General features: G+C 45.1%; 1 protein-coding gene and 1 long non-coding RNA gene across 3 annotated transcripts in view; one reads left to right on the top strand and one right to left on the bottom strand.

The window, feature by feature from the left end:
• WIPF2 (WAS/WASL interacting protein family member 2) overlaps positions 1-23,868 on the bottom strand; it is a 33,253-nt gene extending 9,385 nt beyond the window's left edge. Inside the window, exons 1-7 of one of the 2 annotated variants that reach the window (XM_028703434.2) lie at positions 23,744-23,861; positions 22,374-22,468; positions 6,426-6,538; positions 6,159-6,291; positions 4,158-4,271; positions 1,891-2,553; positions 206-418 (exon numbers count right to left, since the gene is read on the bottom strand). In XM_028703434.2, coding sequence (XP_028559267.2) covers positions 206-418; positions 1,891-2,553; positions 4,158-4,271; positions 6,159-6,291; positions 6,426-6,482 — 1,180 coding nt within the window. In that variant the 5' untranslated portion in view covers positions 6,483-6,538; positions 22,374-22,468; positions 23,744-23,861. Of the gene's footprint in view, positions 1-205; positions 419-1,890; positions 2,554-4,157; positions 4,272-6,158; positions 6,292-6,425; positions 6,539-22,373; positions 22,469-23,743 lie in introns of both variants that reach the window. The other variant, XM_028703433.2, reaches the window with a different exon arrangement.
• Positions 23,869-23,952: 84 nt separating this feature from the next.
• LOC114582417 (uncharacterized) lies at positions 23,953-25,994 on the top strand. The gene is made up of 2 exons (XR_003703449.2): positions 23,953-24,164; positions 24,276-25,994. It is a non-coding gene; the product is annotated as an uncharacterized LOC114582417 (long non-coding RNA).
• Positions 25,995-27,247: the final 1,253 nt, after the last annotated feature.

Below are 27,247 nucleotides of genomic sequence, written 5' to 3'. Positions count from 1 at the left end.
GTTTCATCCCCAACACGCACACTTCTTCCTGGCCGATCACAGTATTTTTTATAGCCACTGTAGTTAACCGATACCAGCCAAACCAGCAGAAGTATCGTAATTCTGGGCAGGCTGGTTTTCCTTTGAATCCAGCGCATGTCTCAAAGCCAACTTAAATGCACCTGACAACTATAATTTAAGGTAACACCAGGTTCTTTCTACTCACCTCCTAAGAAAGACCTGACAGTGGAAATAGAGTCCCGGTGTCCATTTCTCATGGGTGGGGGAGGGGGAGGAGGTCCAACTGGCGTTCTGGTGGGCGGGGGTGGGGGTTTCCCACGGCTCGTAGGGTCTGACGTCCCGTGCATTCTGTAGGGTGGGGGAGGAGGAGGCGCATCTCTACCGCCATTTCGGATCATGGGTGGTGGCGGTGGAGGGGCTGCAATGGAAATTTGCCAGGTCAGGATTTCATGAGCGAGCTTAGTAGCCAAAATGAAAGGGATAAGCAGAGTTCCCTAGGTAGCCAAGCAACTGAAACAGCCCTAGGCCTTCCATCAACATCATTGGCTCTGCAGGTCCTTGACAGCCTTGTCTTTTCCTTGCACCTGCTATATAGGGTTCCAGGTTTCTTTCCCTGACCTCCCAACTCTGTTAAGGAATTTTCTTACTTATTGAAGAGGCTAATTCACCTATGTGACCCTTAGCATGACGAGTTGTAGGCTACCAAGCCCTTGGCGAGCATTGTGCGCAGGCTGAAGTGACTGATCGCGACGTACCTGCACCAACTGTCCTCTCTGCTTCTTTTTGGAGGGTTTGCAGCTGCATGGGGAGTCACGATCTGAGCACAAAATAGGCTGATAAGATGATCGTGCTCCACAGTAACAAACACCCCACACTAAACAGGTTGGCTTATTTGTAGGGCAAGAATGTAATACCTGCTTTTTGTTGTTGTTGTTCTGAAAAGCACGAGGGTCTACTAATTAATGACCAGCTTTTTAATAACTATGAAGTTGTGGGGTCCTTAGGAGGGCAAAGCATACCCTTCTGCACAACATAGAAAACTAAATTCGATCCCACATGTCTTGGTTGCAAAGACTTTCCCCATGCAACGTGAATTTATATTCCAGTCTTCCAAGCATCACTAACATGCTATGGTGGCAGTACCCTTTGTGCACAATGCCTGGGATGGGGAAGCTGGCCCTTCGGGTGCTGAGTTGGACTCAAAACTCCCACAAGCCGCAGCCAGCATGGCCTACGGTCAAAAATTGGCCACAACTTAAAACGACGGAAACTGCACATCCACACCATTATCCTTGTCTTTGCACAGCTCTTTCAAGCCTTCAAATGTTTCACCTGCAGATTTAAGAGTGACAACTCTCCGCTGGCATCCACCTGCCTTGGGAGACAATGGAAGAAGGGTGTGCCTTTGGGAACAACTGAGACTGTGAATTTGTGGCTTGGCCAGGTGATACCTAGCAAGTTTGTGGCAAAGGTATAGCATAGCATAGCATAGCATAGCACTGTAGAGTTGGAAGGGACCCTGAGGATCATCTAATCCAACCCCCTGCAATGCAGGAATATGCAGCTGGTCCATACAGGGATTGAACCTGCAACCTTGAGTGTTATCAGCACCATGGTCTAGCCAACTGAGCTATCCAGGCTCCAACTAAAAACTTCCTAATGGTCCAACTAAAAACTTCCTAATTCACAGCTCACTCGTAGTTGCTATGCTACAGAGCATGAAACCAGGCCATTCCTAACCTTCTTAAACCCACCGCATACACATCCTGGCACCAAGATTAGAGACTACGGGACAAGAAGACATTTTTTCCCTTGAGAGATTAACGAGAGGCTGTCAACGCCAAGACCACTTCCAGTTTTTCATAAACAAGGGCTAGGAGATGCTCTTACCTGCGCCCCGGCTTGGAGGGTCACGGGCAGGAGGTGGGGGCCGACTGCTCTGTAAAGAAGGGGAGGCTGAAGGGGGCGGGGGAGGAGCCATACCCCTCCCAGGCCCTGGTGTCTTTCGATGCAAGGAATTGTGTCTCTGCGGAAGCTCGGGAGCGGACTCGTTGGTGGGGCTGGCGGGGCCGTTGGGTACACCAGGGGGTTGGCGGTAAGGCGGAGGAGGGGGCGCCAGAGACTGGCCCTGACTGCTTGGTCCCGTTCGGATATTCACTGGGGAAGGGGGCGGCTTGATAGGGGGAGGAGCCGGCGGTCCATCCCGAGTCCCTGGGAGCCGCTGTCCTGGCGTTGGTGGCAAGGGCTTTTCGCGGTTGTAGGAAGGTGCTTTGCTGCTGTGCATGGGAGGAGGGGCAGGGGGTGCGTTGGCTCGGCGTCCCGGGGGTGGAGGCGGCGGAGCCGATGAGCTGTGTTTCATGCCGGTGCCGCTGGCGGTATTTGGCCGCGAGAGATCTGGCAAGGAAGGTCTCTGCATGCGCGGAAGTTCCGGAGGGGAAGCCCGGCTGTTGTCAGCGTCATCTTGGGGCCGGCTGCTGGTTGCAGACACCGGGGGCCGCGGAGCTGCTGATCTGGACCCAGGGACCTGGAGGCACTGCTTCCCAGAGGGACTTTCTGAAACCAAGGAAAGCCAGCACAGAGTTGCTTATTAGAGAAGCGAAATAGATCAACATCTCCTTCCAATATAAAGCAATTCCTTTTGGCAAAAACCACCATCCAATTAAGTGGGAACTGACAACGTTTGTCCTTGTACTGAGACCACAGCCAGTGATATACTGTTCATGCAGAGCCTATATTCTAAATGACTGGGAGGTTTTTCAGATGTCTGGACACAAATGTTTCCCACGCAGCAGAAGGGATGAACGATTCAAGTCAAATTTTAATTGCTGCACATAGAAGGGACATTAGAGGAAAGAAAAGGGCGACTTCTTGATTGCCAATGTAATCCTGGCAGGCAGCTAAAGCTTTGGACAATTCACTCACTTAGGGGTGCAAAATTCTGTTATTCCGTCCATTAACTTCCTACATCTACAGCTTCCTGAACAAGGGTCCTCTGATTCCCTTGCCTGTTCAACCCACTTGGCCTTCCTGGCATTAACAGCACACCACCTCTCATCTCCAAGCACTGAGAAAGTCCTCACTTCCAGCACTTTATCCTTGGCCAACCCTACGTCCATGTGCAGCTCCTTCTGAGCCCACTGCCTCCTACTTTCCAGTGCAACCTTTCCTCACTGGATTCTCAGCTTTCAAGCTCCTTGTTGCCCCTTAACTTCTCTCTTCTCCCCCATGTTTCAGAAGCCCGATTGGCTTCAACAAGTCAGGTATTAAGTGTTGATGGTCCCTTGCTGTGGAATGCTCTTCCAGCAGAGATTCGGCAGGACTCCTTGCTGGTAATTTTCTATCATCTCTCCCAGACCCTATTCACTTGCTTATACTTTTCTCCATCAAGTCAGTTTTTAAAAATTAGTTTCCATTTTTAAAATACTATTTTATATTGTACTGTACTTAATGCATTTTGTTGTAAACTGCCTTAATGTATCATATGAAGGGGAGGTCAACAATATGTGTGTGTGGGTATACACACACACACACACACACACACACACACACACACGACATAGACATATACAACAGCTGAATGACAGTGTTCAACCCCAAGGGATTTTCACAGCAGCCAACAAGTTAAATAATCAAGTCAAACAATGATCGATATTCAAATTCAGAACAGAAACTTATCAGAGGTAATGTAAACACACATGTCTCTTTGGGGAAGGCATTCCATAGACAGGGTGCGCTTCACCCCTACCATCAAAAACCCTCTCTTGGCCACCACCAGCTTCACCTTAGATGGCCAGAGTATCCAAAGGGGGATCTCAGAAGAAGATCTAGAGGTCCAAGTAAGTTCACGTAGAAGCAAGCAGTGTTGTAATACACCAGTAATACACAGGCAGACAGGTGGGGGAGGAGACATGGTTATTATGGTTGATATTAAGCCTGACTAGTCTCAGCTCCACAGGCATTAAGTGCCACTACAAGCCAACATAAATTTTCCTGATTGTTTCAATAAGGCATGGACTTGCTCTCAAAACCAAGTTGCAATCACTCTTCTTCAAGAGCTAGGATCACTCAAACACAAGGTTCAATGTCTGGTATTTCACAAATCATGATTTAAACCACTTTTATGCAGTCTAGTCCAGTCCACATTCTGTGGTCCTCACCTGAACTGTCCTTTACTCCCACAGGTCGAAGCTTGGGGACACCACCCTGGAAGAGGCCGCCCTTTGGTGGCAGAGGGGATGCGCCGGAGTTGTAGCCGCCACTGCCCTTAGATTCTGGAAGAAAAAGGGCCCTGGGTTATTTATTTAGTTTCTAAACACAATTTTTTAAATACCACCTCAGGAACATAGGGAACTACCTTAATCTGAGACAGAACGTAGATCCAAGCTGCTCAGTTCTGTCTATGCTTTCCTCCAGGGTTTCAGGCAGGAATTTCCCCCAGCTCTAACTGGAGGTGCCAGGGATTGACCCTGAGGCTTTCTAATTACAGTGGAACCTCTACTTACCACCATAATTCGTTCTGGCAGCCCGTCTTTTAGGTGAAACGGGTTCGCTGGTACCGTTGTGTGCATGTGCAGATGGTAGCAGCCGTTTCTGTGCGTGCGCGAATTGCGGCAAACCCGGTATTTACTTCTGGGTTTGCCATGGTCGCGACTTGGATCGGGCCCAAGTAGAGGTAGTTGTAAGCAGAGGTTCTACTATACACGAGAGAAACTCTAAAGAGACGCTCTGCTCTACTCTACACTGAGCTATGGTTCTTCTCTTCTGGGCTTTACATAGGCAGCCTCCACCATATTCTTTTACTCAAGATGCTGCTTCTCAGCATGTGGACAAGGAAAAGACCCAGTGGTATTGGCGTCATCTCCTCCTGAAGTGGCAGTATGAAAGCAGAGAAGGTAATAACTTTACTGCTCAAGATCACATGGGTATCAGACAGCGGCTGCTGCCTGAAGAGCTAAGCACAAATACATCGTAGGCTGTACATTTACCTTCCCGCCAGGATTTAGAGACACCTGTTTCCGAGGATTTAAGTGTGCAGCTGCCAGTTCTATTTTACTGCTAACTGCAAAACTTTATTTCAAGCGTTTGCACCACTGGGACCTGTGCAGTTTAGGAGCTAGTTTTCTGCCTTCCTTCAGAGAACAAAGAGAACATTTTTTGCAACTACAAACGCAGACAGGAGAGTGCTGCTTGTGAGCTTCCCAGAGGCATCTGACTGACCATGGTGGGAATGTTGCTTTAGCTAGACCTTTGGTCTGATCCAGCAAGGCTCTTACGCTGGCATACAGAGGGGGACTGTGCAAGAACTCACGCTGCCAAACTAGGTGGCTTCTATGCTTTACGCTGTCAGAGGGAACGATGGCCTCAGTCACAAAACAAAGGGACTGACTGCAGAGCCTTTCCCCCAACGGATCAAGGGAGAGAGCTATTGACAGCTCAGTCCGTAGAGCCTGAGACCCTTCATCTCAGAGTTGTGGGTTTGAGTCCCACATGGGGCAAAAGAGTCCTGCATTGCAGGGGGTTGGACTAGATGACTCTCGTCATCATTTCCAATTCTGTGATTCCACGAAGGGATGCAATCCAGACCACCAAGTTCCACAAGCTATGAGTGAGTTCAACACAGAAGGTGCCCTCTGAGAAGTGACCCGAGCAGTGCAGTCAGTAATTGCTACTCCTGCAAGGTTCTGCTCAGGAGTAAAGTGGGGGAATGGGGTGGCAGGTTGAGAATGACTCGTGGCATATGCCAGCAAATGACTCCAGGTAACTCAAGCGAGTGAACCCAGCCACATGCTGCAGTGCACAGGGGAGAAGAGTCCTCCCCTTCCGGCCCTTTTGTCTTTCCCCAACTGCTCATACGGCACAAAGCCAGATCAAGCACACAGTGTATCAAACAGTCAAATGTAGGCAAAAGCCTCACCCCAAGGCAATTTTATGGGCCACAGCCCTGCCCCTCCCCACCTGCCTCACCTGATGCCTCTGTTTGTAGAGATTCTAGGCCATTTCCTCCCATACCTGCCGCTGAATTATTTTAAGAGTGACTGCTCAGCAGAAGGGCTGAGCACCATCTGGAAATTGGGGGGGTGGGTGGGGTGGAATCACCGAGAGCTTTCCCAATTAGATAGCAAAGATCTTATTGCAACTGCCCCAGACCCCATGCTTACTCTCAATGACGGGTGCACTCCGGTCATTGACTTGGGTCACCTTTTTCAACTTGGCCCCTTTACAGATGTCTTGCAGCAAGGCTCCCCTCCCTCGCTGCTCGTCCCTGTTCAGTTTTGGAGCATCTGTGTTAGCCTGAAAGGAGAAGATCGGCAACCAGGTTAAGTGGAGAAAGGTAAGCACAGGAGTAGTTCTTGGGTGCCCCTGTGAATGCTTCTCAGCAGGGCTCTTTGCATGTGGACAGCAGGGACAGGAGGAGGACCACCTACCTGATTGAAAGTTGGGGGTGGGGGTGGTCCAGGGGGAGGGGGAGGAGGTATTGGCATCTTTGCCCCACTCCCTGCCGACTCAGCGTAAAAAGAACTTTTGGTCACTCATAAACCTGCAATGACAGGGGTGAAACAGAAAAGTGTTACAAAGGAGAAACAACAGCAAATGAAATAGCAGGACTTCAGTGACGGGACCTGGTGGGCATTGCTGCAGTTTCATACCCACTTCACTAGCTGCCATGAGAGAATGCCATTGAGGGAAGTATTTTATTCAGCTGATTAAAAAAAGAGTATTTCATACAAGGTGACTGCAAGGCAGTTAAGAAAATAAACACAACAGAAGCAGGAGCACCGCCACATAATAAACAACACACCAGGATAAGAACTAAAATGCCTTGAAGGCGAGGGGAAACGAAGTTGGCTGCAAGTAAGCTTTGAAGCTGCAGACCCAGGTGACACACATGCAATATAGACCATATTCAAGACAACACAGGGGCACACATGGAGGACAACAGGTAAATCAAAATTATCTGCCTTAACTGAAAAAGTGAAATGCAGTTTAAAGATAAAAATGACAACTCAAGTATTCCACCCTCCCCCCCCCCCGCAAAAAAGCCACCCCACTTTTTACTGGATTATCAACAGAAATTATTATTATTATTATTATTATTATTATTATTATTATTATTATTATTATTAATTGAATTTATATACGGCCCTATTAGTGGTGTGAGGTGAGAATATTCTCTGCTAGAAAATTCTCTGGAGAATATTCTTCACAAACTGCAAATTCTAATGTAAGAACTAGTTTTACAACCCACATTAAAAAAATCTAGTAAATAATAAGTCAAGCTGTGATATTGCCAGTGTAAGTAGTGTAGGTTAGTGGCAGGCTTAGTGATTAACATGAGTCATTCATGTTGAATTTTCAATTTCAAGTTTGGTGCAAAAAATCAAAAAATGTGAATTCAATGCACTGCCCCACTGAATAGAAGTATATGTACAGTTTTTGGTTGCCATCTAAACAAGTTTACCCATGAATAAACATGCATATTAACTAATTATATAATTTCCAATGCATTAAAATGAATGTTCTCCTATTTTAAATGAAAATTCTCTAATATTCTCATTAATCGAGAATATTCTCGAGAACTTAACATCACTACATCCTATACCCAGAGGTCTCAGGACAGTTCACAAAATAAGATTAAGGAAGGGCCTTTTTATATTGTGCTGTCATTTAAAATTGCTGGCATTCTGAGCTGCTCTCTACCATCTTTTGCATAAGCCACGGAGCTAGCCAACAAAATGGAAGGATAAAGGAAAAGAGTGGAAGGTAGAAGTCAAGTGTGCTTATACCTCTGTACGATATACAGCATTTTAGCTATGGTACCCAGATTTTTGGTTTTCTCGTTTATTTATTTTTAAAACCTTTTCTCACACAGAGGTACCGTACTTTTCCGTGTATAAGACTATATTTTTTTCTTGAAAAATCATGCTAAAAAATTGGGGACGTCTTATACATGGATAGTGAATAGGGTGGACATTTGATTGGTTGCTGCTGCATCTATTAGTGGCTATTGTGCGTGTGATTGGTTGCTGCGTCAATTGGTGGTGTTCATTGGCTGACACTGTGGCAATTGGGCGGGCAATCAGCAGCTTCTGCTGGCAAGGGGACAGACGGGAGGCGGATTTTGTGACACGTGCGGGTGAGCGATTTATGGCAATTCCCCCAAAAAAGATTAACAACCCTGTGTAATCTCCCCCCATTTTCTAAAATTTGAGTATCCAAAAATACTCCATGGGGTATCTTATAGACGGAAAAGTACAGTAAACAGCCTCCTAACAAGTGACACTCTGAACATAGGTATACCACAAATTTAATCATGTTTGAAAGAAACTCATTTAACTGCCACGGTTCCCAACCAAGGAACCACCCAGACAACTATAGTCTTGTGAAGAGACCGAAGATCTCTTAACAACATACTCAACACTCTCCCAAATCGACCATTCCAACAGTTCTCCGAAGGAAGCCGTGACAATTTAAGTGATATAAAACTAGTGTCGATTTGTAGAGCAGATTGACTCATAATGAAAACCGCCCCCCGGTGAATATATTTCGTGAACACAACTATAATAAGTGAGCCTGGAAAATTCCCAGGATCAAAAGCACTTGAAGTCTGGTGAGGGAGGGTGGGGATCAAAGAATTCGACATGTTCATATCCCATAACTGGGAATAAGAATGTGCAAGGATGCTTTTGACACTTCTAAGTGCAGGCCAACCTATACCTTGGGAAAGTGAACAAGATTTCAGATTTAATACAGCACCGCATTAGCTGGCAGTGCTATAGCAGGCTCTGCATAACCTGATTGACAGGCAGAAACATCCGCCACCACGTCACCACAGAAATACTTTGGACGAAGCAGATACAGGAAGAAGGGGTGTGATTCACCCTAGATACACAATGCCGATACCTGTCAGAAGCACAAGCCCAATGACATCAAATTACCAGTCGGACCTATTACAGACAAGCCAGTCTAATGCTAGTGGAATGCACCCGGTTTCAGCACCTGCCCATCCAAGGAAGGGAGTTGCAGCAGCTCGAGGCAAATCAGAGAAATAGAGTTCTGATGAACTCCAACCAAGGAGGAGCTGCCAAGAAAGCTCACTCCCCTGAAACCCTCATGCAAGGCAACCCATAACAGTACTTAAGAGACCAGATACCTTTGCCAAACCCCAGCTCTGCCAGAGGAGGTGTGAAGCTTTTTAAAATACTGGCTAAAAAGCAAGTCCAATACTGAATGAAAAAAGCTTGGGAGACCGCAACTCCAGGCATCTCCACCAGCACCCTAAGAGCAGGCAAAAGTAGGCATTTCCCAGCCGAAAGGCACGATCCACTAAGAACGTTTCCCACCTGTGAAATTAACAGAAGCTGCAAGAACACACATCTATTCTGGATATGCTCTAGGGCACCTGCAGTTTCCAAACCTGAAAAAAAACTTTGTTTTTAAAGAAATGCTTCTGACCTTCTTGGATACAGAGATGTGAAAGAGGATGCTTGCATCAGCTATTTCCCCTAAAATATAGGTTCCCAAAGTGGTGCCCTCCAGGTGTTGCTGGATGACAACTCTCAGCATCGTTGATCACTGGCCATGCTGGCAGAGGTTGATAGGAGCTGCAGTCCACAATCACATCTGGAGGGACCCAACTTGCCTATCTCTGGCCTCAAATATCCAGGGAACAGAAAATATTAGGTACCTGCAATTTCAACTTTCACGAAAGAGGCTATGTGGCAGGCAGGAGCATTTCCTCTCGAATACAGTGGTACCGCAGGATGCGAACGGGATCCGTTCTGGAGCCCCGTTTGCACCCTGAAGCGAATGCAACCCGCGACTGTGTGTCTGCGCGGGTCGTGATTCGCCACTTCTGTGCATGTGTGTGACGTCATTTTGACCATCTGCACATGCGCGAGCGACGAAAACTGGAAGTAACACATTCCGTTACTTTCAGGTCGCTGCAGAGCACAACCCGAAAGCGCTCAACCTGAAGCGCATTCGACCAGAGGTATAACTGTAATCCTTTTGCTGTCCTTTCCCTAAGTACGGCAATGACAAACACAGGACTGTAGAGGAACGGAGAATTAAATGAACTGGGGGGGGGGCACAATGCAACATAGCACCTTGCAGCAAACAATCCAGGTTTGCAAAGACGGTCTCACAGGCTACCCTTAAACAGCTCTTGCAAATAAAGTCATTAAAATCACCAGCCTACTGGATGTTTTGCCAGCCTGTTTGCCTCCACACCCTTGGCTAGTCACTTGTGCCCCCCCCCCCCAAAAGAAGGGAGGGGAGGAAGAAGTGTTTCGTTCAGGTTTTCCTACTTGGTCTTCTAAGGAAGATTCCTGCTCACTACAGACAATCTGTCTAGTGGTTACCTGCCAACCTTCCTTAAACTGTGACAGGCTGTCTAGAAGTCATCACTGGAAATCTCAGCTCTGCCTGGTAAGACAGTGGCAGTTGACAAGAGATGGCACAGCCAAGCATCCAAAACTCTGGCAAAGTGACTGAGCCTTCAAAGAGATCAACCTGGAGAAGTGCTGCCACCATGTTTCACACCATTAATGAAATGGAAACACTCTTCCTATTGTCAGGTAAATGCTTTTTGTTTGTTCTTTTTGGACCAGTGATATTTTGTTTGACCTATAAGTCGGTCTCCCTTAAAGCTGGCTGGGCGATACTCCACAAGAATATACACGCTTCTATTCCACTGCTTATTTTCCTTCTTCCCGTCCCCACTTGTTTGCAAATCGGGCGCCTCTACCTTTTATTGTTTAGAACAGGCTAGATATTATAACTGCAACCCGATTAAACAAATGCCAATTCATTGTCAGACGTCTTTGCCCCAACCAGCTGTTGTTGAAAGTATTTCATGCTACCAGGATCTATGCATCCTCTGCCTCGTTACTTGTGGTCAACGTCTACAAGCTTAATGGTGCCCAAAGGACAGGCAGTCTAACCTAACCTGCAGCTGTCCTCAGAGAGCTTCTTTTCTCTGCCTGGAATATCAGGTCCCCTTATTTACTCAGATCTCCAATTTAGGAATAAAAATGCTATATACTAACATATTCAGTATGAAAGCAATCAAATCAGAGAAATATACACCCAAGGCTAGATATTTGCCACCACTCAGTCATGCCTTTTTTAAAAAAAAGTTCATAGCATTGTACAATGGAAGTACTAAAAGATCCTCACAACTACTTGAAAGGGAATAAAACTGGATGAAAAATAAAACATACCTAAGATAGGAGCTTTCAATCAAGAAGTCAGAGAACACAATTTAGTTTGTTTCATCTACTGAAGCTCTGCCTCTCCGATTCCATTCCTGTTCCGACTCTCATCCCAGTGTGCAGTCACACTTGGGTTTACAAGCATGCAAAGACGCAACGCCCATGATGTGACTACAATGTTATGGGGGTGGTGTGATAGTTTCAAAGCATGGTCACCTGAGGAGGATGGGAAGTGACTGGTCGAAAGGCAGCAAGCACTCAATTAATCACGCAGTCTCTGGGAATGCATGTGCTGCAAGACATGTAAGCTGGCAAAGATAGCCGAAGCTATGCCTAGCATGAAAAACCCTTGATTGACTGATGGAGTTTGTCCCATTGGTTCACTTGCTGTATGTAGTAGAACACTGACTTTTTCCTAAGCAAAACACTGAATCAAGCAACTGTGGGGCAACTTGCCTGAGTCTCCTCTGCTTTTGGCTCATGAAAATTTGGGGATTAAATTGTGCACATGATTACTGGGGTGGAGGGGAAGGATCTGAATTTAGAGGGGAAGGCTTCAGAATTTACAAAAAGCACCGAGTGAAGTCATGTATATTTGAAACACCATTGAAAAGGTATATAAACACTACATTCTGCCCCTTTTGTGACATTTTCATGTCACTTCTGGGTTTGGTGTGATGCGCATGTGCGCAATTGCGCACATAATGAACATGCGTAAATGCCTGTATCACAATGTGCTGGTCAGCCTTGAAGGTGCCAAAGATGACCCCCAAGGTACTATGCCACCATTTTGAAGCTTACTAGTGACTTGTGTTGGAATTTTTATTTTTTATTTTAATCTTGCTGTAGTACTGCTACTGTGGGAATAGAAGTGATTTAATCATAACAGATGCCCTGGCTCATTAACTTCCCAGAAACACAGCGAGCCAGATATAATCGCCCTCATTATTGCAAAAACAAGATGCTGTTTTCTCTCTGCCCAGCATTTACGATATTGACAATTCCTTTCCTAACGATGGTCGCCTTTTGCGTGCCTCATATGCCCTAAACGGAACCAAGCAAACATGTTGACTCCCACAATGCAACTTTCTGTGAATGGCAGCAGCGAGAGAGTGATAAACGCAGCAAAACTGTACAGTATTGGTGAAACGCCTCCTCTCTCTTCTAGCTATTAACAGCTATTTAATAGCTAGTAGCAACATGGGGACAGTGATCTCTCAGACATGGGGAGCAGGCTTTAACCCAGGGGTCAGCAAGGTTTACCGCGCCTGGGCCGGATCACATGCAGCCACATTTCCAGCGTTTGCATCTGCGCAGACACAATTTCTGGCATCTGCGTCTGTGCAGACACGATTTTTGGCGTCTGAGCATGCACAGACGCAATTTCCAGCACTGTGGAAGCGAGTCCCCGTGCTGCGCTAGTTTAGTGCAGTGTGTGGGGGCTTGCCGAGTGGACGGCTCAGTTCGGGAGCAGCTCAGGAGAAGGGTAAACGACCCCTGTGGGTCACTTGTTTGCCCACGGGCCTTAGGTTGCCTACCCCTGCTTTAACCTCTTCCTAGAGCTCACTATTCACCCAAGCACTCCCAATTCCCCAAACTGCTAACACCTGTTAACAATGCTACCTGTGGTCTGAGAGCACAGACTTCCCATAAAGGCACCCAGTTAAGGGACTGGGCCAGCAGATTATGCCTTTCCTATACTTTACCAAGATCAGCCAAGAGCATCCTCTGAATGCCAGTTAAAACAATACATCTGGACAGCAATGACATGCCAAGAGCCATCCCACTGACAGTCCTCAATGACAGAACTTCCCCCCCTCAGGAGCTGGTGTTGCATGGGGACTAAGGGACTAAACTATGTGCCATGATGTCCCCAAACAAAATTCTACATCTACCATGAGCTCATCAAGTCCTTTCTCTCTGCCTCAGTCACCAGGCGGCAAAACGGCAACGGCAACAGAAATTTTGCTTTAATCCCAGCTGCGTACCCTCTCGCAGCCTATATTTGAAGTGACTTATAAAAAATCCAGGTATTAGCATGGAACTGTTACAAATATATTGTACTGTGTCATTTGTGAAACTCATCTCTGTATTCCACAAAGAGACAATAGCTTTGATGGAAGCACCAGCCATGAAGCTTACAATATTCAGAAGTTTGGGTAACCAAGAACCTAAAGAAACTATTTCTGGCCAACTTCACCCTGATGGTAGAAAAAAATTTAAAGTGATTTTAGAAGGTGGACCTCCTTTAATCTTTCCATACTGGGGAAAACTGCTTCCATAAAAAAATATGTCTTGTCTGCCTAAGTTATTCTCTCTTTTCAATTTTTCAGCCCAAATTTTGGCCATTGAAATATTTGGATCTAAAGAGGCTTGGGTGAATAAATCTAATCTGTATGCAACAGGCAAAACAGGTGGTTGGGGAACACCAGAAATTAACCTGTATTATGAAGCCAATGAGTTAAGGCAGGCTACATCCCTAATAACTAGCGATACATGAAAGGCATGGGTTCAAATGGAAGAAACGCACAATATGGAAATTTCAATAGATGCTATTCTTTCAATGGGCATGCAAATACAGGATGAAAATGCCCCCCCCCTTTAATAAGAACAGGCTTCAGTACAGTGGTGCCTCGCAAGACGAAATTAATTCGTTCCGCGAGTTTTGTCGTCTTGCGTTTTTTTTCATCTTGCGAAGCACGGTGTCAGAAAAGTTTTGGAAAAGCTTCAAAAATCACCAAAGTCTTCAAAAACCTCAAAAAAGGCTACCACACCGCGTGCTATGAGTTGCTCCTCGAAGTCGTCGCAACTGTATTAACGGTGTTAAGAAAAAGGAAACAAACTTGCAAGACGTTTCCGTCTTGCGAAGCAAGCCCATAGGGAAAATCGTCTTGCGAAGCAGCTCAAAAAACAAAAAACCCTTTCGTCTTGCGAGTTTTCCGTCTTGCGAGGCATTCGTCTTGCGAGGTACCACTGTATTGTTATGGCTGGTGTAGGGGAAAGGTTTATATCATTTAAATGAATTTTACTTGAAACTCTGAGCCACTTGGAGGAAGGGTGTTGCAGGAGAAACTTGGAACCCTGGGATGTAATTGGCTGGTGTTGAAACAAACCACCTCTTTTATGTCACAACAAGAAATAAAGGCTCAAGCTGCCCTCACTCTCAAAGATTTTGAACAGCTTGTACTTTCAAGTGTTGTTTGTTAACATGAGAGGATGGGCATCTAAATGATACAGAACATTTGTGTCTCGTGACCTAAAAGAGTGTTGGGAAAGTGACCTAGGAGATGCCGCAAATGACTCTGATTGCAGGGGGAATTTGCAATAATTCTGTAAGGGCTGAAAGAACTATGCTCAAAATAGTATTGGGGGGGGGGCATTATGCCACCGTAAGATTACCTCATATTAAAAACATCATCTGCAAAATGTTGGCAATGTGGTCAGCAAAATGGAATGTATTTCTACCTTTGGTGAGAATGTCCTCAGGCAGCCTCTTTTGGGGAATTAACCAAACTGCTCCACACCAGGTACAAACCAGGTACCCCAGAGAGGAAGACCACATCCTGATGAATCACACGCCCCTCCTGAGCCCTCCAGTCTGTCCAGCTTGTCTATCCATGCCTTGGTAATTCATGCCAGGATCAAGTGCTAGATAGAAGCAGGCATGCCCTGGGCTCTGCTCCTGGCCAGGGAACAGGAGCCACTGGAGATTTCATATGCCCCCATCTCCTGGACCAAGCTGATCCCATATATAAACTCTATTGCTTTCTTTTTTCCCCTTCTATTCCTTTTTCCTTTAATGTTGAGAAGCTTTGGTCTGGGTCTTATCTTTTTGTCATCTGTACATTGCTTAGAAAATGTTATGTTCTTTATTAGCTGCTACTGCTGCTGCTCATAATAATAATAATAATAATACAGTCATATCTTGGAAGTCGAACAGCCTAGTTGTCGAACATTTTGGCTCCCGAACGATCGAAACCCGGAAGTGACAGTTCTGCTTTGCGAACGTTCTTTTGGAAGCTGAACGTCTGACGGGGCCTAGGCGGCTTCCGATTGGCTGCAGGAACGTCCTGCAGCCAATCAGAAGCCACGCTCTGGTTTCCAAATGTTTTGGAAGTCGAACAGACTTTCGGAACAGATTCCGTTCGACTTCCAAGGTACAACTGTAATGATGGGATTTAACAGCAACATCTGTTGATAGGGTAACTCAAGGGGATGGGGGAGGTAGTGGAAAGCGGGGCAACTTTTATGTTTCTGATCTCCCTTGCCCTGGAATGGCTTGTCTGCCCCCCACTGCCATATCTGCTCCTGCCCTATCTCAAATATTTGAACAGGGTACACATCCCTCCTCCCCAGATACCAATCCTGTAGTCCAGGAAAATGCAAACCATTATTTTAAGAATACCGCAGTACTACAGCAAGGCCAGAAAACAGTGATGGTAATGTGATTAGTGTATATGCAAACCAGTAAAAGGAGCAGCATTAATAAGTTGAAGTACAATTATCAAAATCAACACACATTATAGTACTTTAACATATCACTGACCTTCTCCCCCAAAGCCTGTGGTATGGAGAGTGTTAAGAATGCTATCTGAATGGACAGTTGGGGCAAATTTTTTACAACTGCATAATAAGAGGAGCCAAAACACTTATAAGACATGAATAGGTCATAGCAGTCTTCCCATTAACCTCCTGCCCAGGGCAAGTAACTGACTGGATCCTTAACTGAAACTGCCTTGTAACATCTAGGGACAAGTGTGGGGGCCATCTGGCAATTCTTAAAAACACACAATTTTACTTTATTTTTTGAAAGGCTGACCTACAGACCTGGAATGCTAGAAACATGTGGGAGATGGGCCTTCCACGCCGGAAGACAAAACCAGCCCATGATGGAAGTGCTGTAGGAGACAAGCTAAGGTGGCAGGGCCCAAGAGAAAGCTCTCACATTGATCTGAACACGCCAAGTAGGGCACCGCCGTGGCTTAAATTGAATCAGCTTGCGACACAAAGGGATGATTGGATTGGCAACATTGCCACTGGCTGGTAGAGGTGCCGCATGAACAGACATGGCTTCTCAAGCATGGCCTGAGAAAGGTTAAATGGGGACTTTGGGATGCAGGTGCCAAAAGCCACAGCATCTTGCAAGGAACACCCTAAACCAAATATTATGGGGAAAGGGGGAAAGGTCCAAGGAAGTAGCACCTGCTTCCTCCACCCACTCCAATTTTAGTGCTATTTGTTGCCTCATCTGCTTTTACACAAAACGTTAGGGCAGCGACAAAACGGAACAAACAAGCTGGCTCGTTCACTTCTAATATTTTTGCTCATTCACACCGTTCCCATATTTTACATTAAGACCTTTTCCAAGATCTACAAGGAATCTGCAGAATAGGACAGACTTTTCCAACATTAGTTATACACGGCATTTCCCACACTACCTTTGGCAGGAATATAAACGGTGCTAGATACTTCTGCGCATGGATTACGATGTGCACAGAATTTCTGCTTAAGCATTCTTTATACACAGGAATGTATTCCTCACAAGGCTGCTTGTGTTCAGAGCCAGTGTGGTGTAGTGGTTAAGAGCGATAAGACACGTAATCTGGGGAACCGGGTTTGTGTCTCCGCTCCTCCACATGCAGCTGCTGGGTGACCTTGGGCCAGTCACACTTCTCTGAAGTCTCTCAGCCCCACTCACCTCACAGAGTGTTTGCTGTGGGGGAGGAAGGGAAAGGAGAATGTTAGCCGCTTTGAGACTCCTTAAAGGTAGTGAAAGGCGGGATATCAAATCCAAACTCCTCTTCTTCTCTTCTTCAGTCAAGCAAGGCCTTCCCTCCATTTGGTTTTCTGAAGAAGACACTATCGCTCCCTCTCTATGGTGGACCCTGAAAAGGGGCAGAGCACTTATCTTTTTATACTCTGACAACATTTAAATAACTGTTCCAAGGTACAAGGACATGTTCTTCAAACAGCAATCCATGCTCCCACTTCCCTCCTTTATTCATTCAGTAGAATGGACAACAGGTATCTTGTGTGCGGTGTATGGGCGTGCGTCACATTTTTTATGCTCTCCTATGGGAAAAGATCCCTGAAAATATAAAAACAAAATAGCAAGCAAAGAGCTAGGCTAGAAAATTTGCTTGTTTTCTATTTCCAGGGAGTGGGTGTTGTTTCACATAGGGGGAAGCATTAAAAAAATGTTATCCCCACCAACATTCTGAAGTGGAAAAGTCCACCTTATTCTGCCACATTTGTTGACCCAATCTCAGAAAGCACACTTTGCAGATTGTATATTTCAGAACGTAAGGAGAGGAGAAAAGGTTGAATACTCGCTCATAAAAGCTCCACACCTGTGAAAAGCCAGCACACGAAGGAGAAGGCGTCCAACCTTAAGTGTGAAGGCACATACTTTTTGATGTCAGAGAATAAAAATGCAGTCCCTGGCAGCATTCCCAAGTCCTAGGATAAGTATATAGTGGGTTTTTCCCTGAAATGAACAGGAATTAAACTACACTAGCAGTTGTTAAACTGAAATAATTCAAATAATGACGCCTTCTCCCACAATTACAGAACAGGGAAGAAATGCAACCAGTCAGTGCTGTTCATACTTGTTATTATAAGAACTAAATCTATCCTTACAATAAAGGATGCTAGCCAGATGTACAAACTTCAGTGGATCAATTTACTCAATTTATTCTGATGTCATCATTATATATTCAAACACAGGAGAAAATGCAACATCCACTTCATATTCTTCAAGAAGGAGATTGATTAAAACTTGAGAAAGCGCCAAAGGAATCAAAATGCTCTAAATAACATTAACCTATCAAGCCACACAATTTACTCAAGAAGAGCACTTATATGGCTTTGTGGCCCATCCTTCCACCCTAAACCTGACATATCATAGGTGTGTGGTGACCTTGAGTCACTCTATCACAACCTGTGAATTCATTTCCCTCGCACACAGCTACTCAGTGATCCAAACCCATCAACATAATCCCAGACTAGACTGTTACACAGACTGCCCTCAGTCTCAGGCATGAGCCCAAAATTACCATCGCTCTTAAGGATTTTGTCTACCAATACGAGGCAGCACTATGATTACAACTCCACAAAATACCCTTTGACACTTTCTGTCTGGTACCAAAAATTCATAGGCCAGGGGTTGCGAAAATCAGTGCTATAAAGGAGGGTAACATTCGGAAATTCCTAAGAAGAACCATAACGACCATCATACATACTGAATCATGACATGCCTAGATGGCCATGTGGATGGATTTCAGGCAATCATGATCATTCCACACAGAACAGCTCATACCACCACGGAACTGTTGTGCTTAATCCTCATGCACAGCTACCATTACGGGTACATTCGTGGATAAATGAGCACAAACATCACTACACCATGCAAACTTGTTACGGGTGACATACAACAGTGCTTCCTGAAAAGTTACCATCCACCTCACCTAATATGCCTCAATATATTAATGACTTATTTCTAATTTAGATTCATGGTAAGGAGCTGCTCAAGAGGTTTCATCAGGATTTTCACCTTCTCCAGCTGCACCGTTTACTTGAGCTTTACCTAACAGCAACATATTATTTTCTAGGCACCACAGCTATTTTAAAAGAAAGCCACCTAGAAATCACCTTATACTGTAAGCCGACTGTTCCCTATGCATACCTTTACATAAATGACTATTATCCACAATGCAGAAAGCCTCTTCTATATCAAATGATGCAGGCTCTAGCGCATGAAACATTATGCAGTAAGAGTTGGAAAGTAGTACAGGAGTCTTATTTGAGGGCTAGTTTTTTGTTGGTATAATCAATGCTAGTTCTGGCTCAATGTAGTAGTTAGCAAGCTTTCTACAGCTCTGTAAATCACTTCCACACTGCCCTGTCTCCCACCATTCCCCCAAGAAACCTTGCACATTGCAGAGGATTGAAAGATGTTCAAGGCAGATCCTCAGTCCACGAAAGCGCTTCCCAGGCTTGTCGGACTTCATTATAGGAGAGCGCCTGGAACACACCCAACACTCACCTGCAGATGTGTATTAAGGGATAATCAGCAGTGGTTGGTAAGCTGCCTTTCGGGGAAGCCTGTCTGCTAGTCTTGATTTACTCTTTGAGGAATCTCTGCTGTAAGCTTCCAAGGAAACCCAGGGCTCCCCAGAACATAATATGAAAGCCACTGGTTTAGTGAGAATATTGTTTTGTTGGTTTCACCTGATTTCGTGTCAAGTACCGTTATCCGCCCTGAGCCATTACAAGGGGGAAGGTGTACAGCAAGCTGTACAATTTGAAGAGGTGGATTGGTGTAATATTTTACAGGTACCTCATGCAAAGCTAACATCCCTCAGGCATTCATAAGTTACAGTTCTGCTGTATGCACACTTAATGCAGCAAACAACCCAAGCTTATTTAATGCACTACTTTGGGTTGGATAATTCCACGGAAACAGATATATTTTTCCACAGAATTTTTTTCTTCTAAAAATGAACTATTTTATAAATCCAATTAGCAACATATTGAATGGATAAAATGAGTTGTATTCAACAAAGTTCTGGGTGAGATTAGCCCCATTAAAATTAATGAACCAGTCACATACATTAACTTCAATGGGTCTACTCTGAGTAGCACTAGCACTGAATATCATCCAATACCAGCCAAAATGGTATTTAATAAACTTTTTCTCCAGGAAGCACATTTTTATGTATTATATGCCTATATAATTTAGCTATCTCCAAAAACATCATCAATATTCCCATATTGCATATAGGGGAAGCAGACTTATACAGGGGACACGGATGGCGCTGTGGTCTAAACCACTGAGCCTCTTGGGCTTGCTGATCAGAAGGTTGGCAGTTCAAATCCACACAACAGAGTGAGCTCCCATTGCTCTGTCCCAGCTTTTGCCAACCTACCTAGCAGTTTGAAAGCACGACAGTGCAAGTAGATAAACAGGTACTGCTGTGGCAGGAAGGTAAACAGTGTTTCCGTGTGCTCTGGTTTCTGTCACAGTGTTCCGTTGCACCAGAAGCGGTTTAGTCATGCTGGCCAGATGACCCAGAAAACTGTCTGTGGACAAATGCCGGCTCCCTCAGCCTGAAAGCAAGATGAGCACTGCAACCCCATAGTCACCTTTGACTGGACTTAACCATCCAGGTGTCCTTTACCTTTACCTTTACCTTTACCTTATCATAGGGGAAACAGAGACTGTGAGTGGCATGGCAAACGTAATCAAGTCAGGGGTCCTTAAAACCGGGGTGGGGGAACTGTGGCCTTCCAGATGTTGCTGCACTACAACTCCCATAATCCCTGGTTGCTGGCCATACTATAAGGTGAACAGCATCTAGAAGGCCACAAATTTATTGACCCCTGCTTTAAAAATTACTGGAGCCAATCTACCTTTCAATAAATAAAGTAATGTATCAATGAAGTAATGTTGAAACGACCCTATCCAATTGATCCTTCCCACAGTATTTCTTCTTATTATTATCCTGCCTTTTCCCCAGGTGCCTTACATATAAAACAGGATAAAACATAGAAAATAGGGGCATTGAAAGTAATTAAACACTTACAGAATTGAAACACTACAAAAAGATATATTTGGAAATATAGCTAACAAGAAGAAGAGGAAGAAAACAAAACATCACAGCATGAGCCCTTTTTCCAGTCAGTTCCTAAAGACCTGTTGGAATAATTGGTCTCCCTTCTCAGTGTTGTACCAATTACACTTGCCAGAACCCCACAATCAAGTTTAATCACCTTGAGGCCTGTCTCTTGCTCCACTCTTCCGCCTACTATAATCAGAAACAAGGAGGACTAGCATCTCTATATAACAACAGATTTTGGAAGATGGGAAATGGAAAGGCCAAGACCACAGGCAGAGAAAGCAGCATGTAGAAAGAAGATATTGTAGTTACTGCTCAGAAAAGAAACACATGCATCATTCCAGAACTGGCACCAATATTTATTTTATTTATTGGATTTACATCCCAGGACAGCTGACACAGTAATGGCAAAACATATTTTTAAAATCTAAAAACAGTTTAAAAACATTCTTTAAAAGTTAAAAACATTCACAATCAGTGATCAGGGTTGTCAGCAACAGTTTCCTTCTGTCATCAAATGCTTTGGTAAACAGAATTTTTTTTTAATTTCTCGTGAACATCAATAATGAGAGAGAACACACCTCACTAAGGAGGGCATTCCAGGGTCTGAAAAGGCCCTGTCACTGGTCAGGCCAGCACAAGAACAAACAGCAATACTCTGTCAGGCGGGTACTAGAATCAAACCCAGAATTGGGACCAAACTAGATTATCCAGGTGGGCAGAACAGGGAACACGGAGCCTTCCTGATGCTTTTCATGACTACAGCTCCCATCCTCCCCAACTACAGAGCACGTTGACTGGGGCTAATGGGAATTAGAGAGTCCAACAACGTCTAGAAAGCACTGGATTCCCCATCTCTGCAGTAGAGCCTTCTCATGTTTACAGGGTATCCTGTACCAAAAGTAATCCCTGACAGATAACTGTGCAATCTGTCTTGTTTTATAAAACTTCAAAGAAAGTTTTTGGAATGACAGTTACCCATCACAGGCATGCAAATAGCAACACATTTAAGAGGGCAAGACATGCAAACCAGGAGTGCCATGCAATGTTGACCGCAACAGGAACAAGTTACATTGCAGTCTTAAAATGCACAATGCTTTGCAAAGCCAAGGACCATATCCAATTTAGAATATAAGGAAGCTGAAAAATTATAAATTGTCCAAATCCATCATTTTACTCCAGCAGGCCATCATAGAACCAAAGCAGAACATGAGCAAAGACTGCAATGAAGGAGGAATCTAATGGAAAGAGAAAGCTCTATGGGGAAAAGGTATATGCAAACAACTGTTCAGTGAGAAAGCTGTATGCCAGCACACTGTCTTAATACATAATCCCACCCCACCTAACTTGCAGGTATTTCTGCACTCTCCACTTCCAAGTATGTTGAGAGTTTTGAGAACCACACATTTAGTGAACAAATACTACAGTTAGACAAGCACTGATAACATTCTAAGAAAAGCGACTCAGGAAGGCAACTCCACCTGCAGAAAGGTGAGTGCACAGTTCCTTGAACTAAAGTTATTCACTGACTGACAACACATACCTCTGAAGGAGGAACGAAAAGGTGACCACACCCAGCATATGCCCAAAAGGCCATTTACAGCAAAGGGAAAGACAACATATAATCCGGAAGAGGCCCTGGTTTGGAAGAGAGCAAAAAGGAATAGAGGACTTTGGGAATTAAGCAGATGCAGTTTGCCTGTAAGCATGTCAGATCCCAAGCGCATTCAGCTCATATTCAGAGGACATACTAAAACTCCCTCAATCTTTGTGCGCATCTAAGTTTTGAGTACCTCATTTGGAGCTTCAGAACAAAATATGGGTGACACCCCAAAGAAACTCATATCATCACTTGTTCTTGTTGTGTCTGACCCTCAACTTCCAGCAACTTAGAAGAATAAGGAAGAAAAAGGGCAGTTTCCTCAATGCCACACCCTCACTCACCCTATAAATAACCTAGCCCCCTTCCACAGATACTTCGCCATGCCACCATTTCAGCAGCGAAGTATATAATGTATATAGCCCTCACAAAATTCACAGCAGCTTATGTAAACCTCCCTCCCTCCTGACAGTTTGTCACCTGCTCCCATTTTATTCACCCTCAATGTATCACCCAGATACATAAGCCACCACATATTTATCTGCTTCACCTGTTCAGCTTATGTCTAAATCCTCAACCACCCGCAGACAAAAACCTCTGGCGCTGCAACACACCCCTTCCCCGGAAAGCACCTGCTCAATACCAACTATAGTATTTCAAACCGGGCTAACCAAGCACCGCAATGCTCTTGACCCACCTCTCCCCATAAATTCTCGCAGGCGTAACCCTCCCAATATCCCCAGCCTGTACACACACCAAGGGTCTCCCCCCCCCAACTCCTCTTTCCCAACCCCTGGCTTGAAATAACCCCAGTACCTAAACAAGCGGCGACACTGGGGGATAATAAAATCTAAATACAATTTTCCAATCTCTCCTCCTCCTCTTTCCAGGCCCCTTTCTTTATACTAAATTTCTCCGGGTCAACGAATCAAAGTATCCTCTCACCTTTGCTCACCCCAGAAACCCCTCTTCTTCCCCCTCACCTCCCCCAGCGCCCAGGGGCTCCTACCAAATCGCCCACCCCCTTCAACAACAGGCCAATGGGGCCCACCCCTCTTCTCCCCCCTATTCCCAGTCCCTCCTGCTGTGCTCCCGCCACCCCTTTGGCCCCTCACCGCCGAGCCCTCTCTCTCCACCCCGCCCCTGCTCGCCCACTCCCCAGCCCCGTGACCTCCGCAGGAACACGGGTCAAATGTCAAAGCGCAGCCCGCCCACCCACCCAACCACTCGGCCAAAGGGTTCTCAAGGAGGCCACGTATCCCACACCCAACCAGCCGCCCCTCGTTGTGGATTTCGCAGCCCTCTTCGCTTACCCACAAGCTCTTCTGCCTCTCTGGTCTTCTCTCTCTCTTTCTCTCTCTGCTCCGGGGCCTGCAACCCGGAAACAGCCGTGTGCCCGCCCGGCGGCCACGCAAAATGGCGTCGAAGAGCACTCCCCGGGGCCAACGCGCACGCGCAACGTGGCCCCGCCTTTTCCCGTTTGGAGTAGGTGGGAGGAAGTGAGGCTGGGTGGGTGCGTGGGTCGCCATATTAAGAAGGTCCAAGAGGCCTGAGAAGAATCGGTGCCCAGCTCGGCCATGTTGGGAAGGACACTGGAAACACGAAATCGCAAGACTCGCAACTTTCAGACTCGTAATTCCAGCGCCCGTGAAGGGGATTTCTCTCCCCCCCCCCCCAATATCCCTTCAGGCCCAGCAAAGGAGGATAGCGGCAGGTTTAGGCTGAGGATAACTTGTGAGTTTGCAAGAGCTGTGCAATGCACGACGCAGCCCACCGTTTTAAACTGTAGGGGATGGATGTTGGACGGGGTTTTGCGGCAATTCTGGATTGTTTTCCACTTTGCAGGTTGAAAGCCCTTGCAGCATTAGGCAGGGAAGGTGGCTCACGACAACCCTGCAATGTAGTCCGGAGGCGTTGTGTAAAGTAGAAACATCTAACCACATCGAAGTAGCCACGCCGATGTACAACAAGAATCATGAAATCATAGGGATCTAAAAGATCGCCCGATAACGTCCCCGAAAAGCGGCTATGCAGCCCCTAAAAGGTGCCTTATATCTTGTATAATACAGCGGGTGTTATACTGCCCATTACTGCCTAGAGACTTTCTGAAGTCTTCATCTGTAGCCTGTAAATTACAGTAAATCTCGACTGCATACGGGATGTGTGTATGTGTTTTGCCGCCCTCCAGTGCATATCTGCTGAATGAAGCCTCTTTTTTCCCACTTAGTAGCAGCTGGGCTGGCTCAGTCGGCGGAACATGAAACTCTTGATCTCAAGGCTTGTGGGTTGGGCAAAAGATTCCTGCATTGCTGGGGGCTGGACTAAATGACCCTCAAGCCCCCTACCAACTCCACAATTCTATGCATTTGTCTATGCAATCTGTTGATAACAGATTGTAGAATAAGCATCATCATGACTACTGAAACAATGAAAGACGGGCTGTTGAATGAATGAATGCAGCAGACTAGTCTTGGTATGAGAATAGGGGTGTTGCTAGCATGCCCCGTTTGCATCTGTGAAATGCTGGAGGACAGAGGCCTTGATTAAAAGCCCATGGTTGCAAGCAAGAGGATTCCCTGTTGTGCTGGGGTTGTTCTCACACTGAGGGGCTTTGTGCTCTTAGAAGCACAGCAGTGATACCTAGGTATAGTTCCTTTTCTGGGTTAAAACCAGAAGCTAGGTTCACTCTCAAATTCAAACAGATTTATATATACGAAAGATGCTCTATTATCAACACGGGTTGCTTCCACGTTAGAAGTTTACCTGTCTGAAATTGCCATTGTTTGTTCACTCACATTTCATATGAAGAAGTCACAATATTGCTGCCAGCTCACTGTATTCCACTGAATTTTGCATTTTAAACTACTCATTTTTATTGTATCTGTTTTTAGATTGTATGCCTTGTGTGCAGAGCCACATACATTGATGGCACTATATAAAAGAATTTTACCTAATAATCTGTATAAAAGCCGACCACTGATTTTATTTTTCACAATTATTTATTTCCACCATTGGCTTCTTACCCAAGTGCTGCAGTACCAAAACAATAACAACAATAATAATTATTATTAATAATAATATCAACAACAGCCAGACCTCCCCCCAAAAAACCCTAAGCTTCCCCAGAACAACACAATACATCTTACATTCCACCTCGCGGAAGCTTGTAGGGTTATATGTGTAGGCAAGCGATCCCCTCATTCCAACAGTAGAAAATTCACTGTACAATTGCCCAATGATACAAGGCTCTTCTTTAAAAAATAAATGTACAATTCAAGAGTGTCTTGTTAAAAATATATATAAATATATACACATCCTCGCATTAGGACCTGAAACTCTCACCGGGAGAGAGAAAAAGAAATATAGACAAAAGCGAGAGACCCTGAAATGAAAAGTCCCTGAACAGAAAGCCACTAGATCAGGTATGGGGAACCTGGTGTCTTCCTGATGTTGCTGGAATCCCATCAGCCCCAGCCAACACGGCCAGCAACAATGATATATAGGAGATGAAGCTCAGAAACTTCCAGATTGCCACAGGTTCCTCACCCCTGAAAAAGAGGCAACCCCCCCCCCAAAGACACACAAATAAAAACAACCCTTATCAAAGAGAAAGGGAGGAGGTCAGCAAAGAGAAAAGCCATTTTTAAAAAAAAACGAGAGAAATTCTTTACAACACCTGCACTTTGATATCAATTTTTGACCTAATATTAAAGCTGTTAGAAACATGGTAGGGAAAGCAGTTCATTTCTAAAAAGAGAAGCAGGCACCTTTCTCTCTTGACCTGAAATCCCTGCCCCCTAATCAAGAAATGTGTGGGAATGGGCTGTGGTTATTCAGTAGTGTGGACAATGCACTCTGGACTGGCTCAGAGGCATTCTTATTATTACTTCACATTTCCAGGATTAGATCATGGCACTGGAAACAAATTCCAGGGGGAACACACAGCTTTTGGGACGTAGCCCTGAGATATGATTCTTCCATGCAGAAGTTATAGGGCAAGACCCAGAGATTTTACTTGGTATCACAGGGATTCCCTAAGCTCAAAGCAACTTTTTAGTTGCTTTGCTCCAAGTAGTTGCTGCAAGTATAACGAAGATAAATAATTCACCTGTGTTTCTTGAAAGATGCTAGGAGGTTCAGTACTTTTGCAAGATAGCAGGACTATCCCACTGCAACCCACTGCTGACCCTCATAATCAACTGTAGGGTGGATTACAAATTCTCTGTGGGGGAAGGGCTGGGCTATATGTGTGTTTGGCAATCTGTGTCACAGAAAGTTGGTTAAAACCTATTGGGAGGGTCCACTAAATTCTATCCAGTTGTCCCAGATTAAATAATCCAAAATAAATAGTATCTCTGGTTCTGATCTCACAATTACCAGCATGGATTAAATTCAACACTTTTGAGAACTGAAGTCTTTCTTTGAGGTCACTTGACCTTATTCGTACAGTACACTTCAAATCAACTTTTTGTTCACACAATTGGAGGGGAAGTACAGAAAAAGATCATCCCTCTTCCAACATGCTGTTTCCATAAAAGTTTATGGAAATCTTCCCCAGTCTTGTATCAATCTCAATAGTTTATTCCAGATTAACGTGAAGATAGATTGAAATCAACACATTGCATCCTTTAAAGGCACTTTGGAGAAGTGAGAACAAAAATTGTTTTATTTGATGGTTACTGTGTAACCATCAAAACTGTGTGAATAACAAGGGACAATATAGTTAAGTGTTATTGTGAATGTCCAATGTCCCTGTGATAATATAGAGAGGGGAAACCCCACTATCCTATCCTGAGATGGAAATCTCCCTGCCCCTC

Source organism: Podarcis muralis, chromosome 13 (assembly GCF_964188315.1).
Source record: "Podarcis muralis chromosome 13, rPodMur119.hap1.1, whole genome shotgun sequence".
Lineage (NCBI taxonomy): Eukaryota > Metazoa > Chordata > Lepidosauria > Squamata > Lacertidae > Podarcis > Podarcis muralis.
This window is presented reverse-complemented; position numbering and strand designations above follow the sequence as displayed.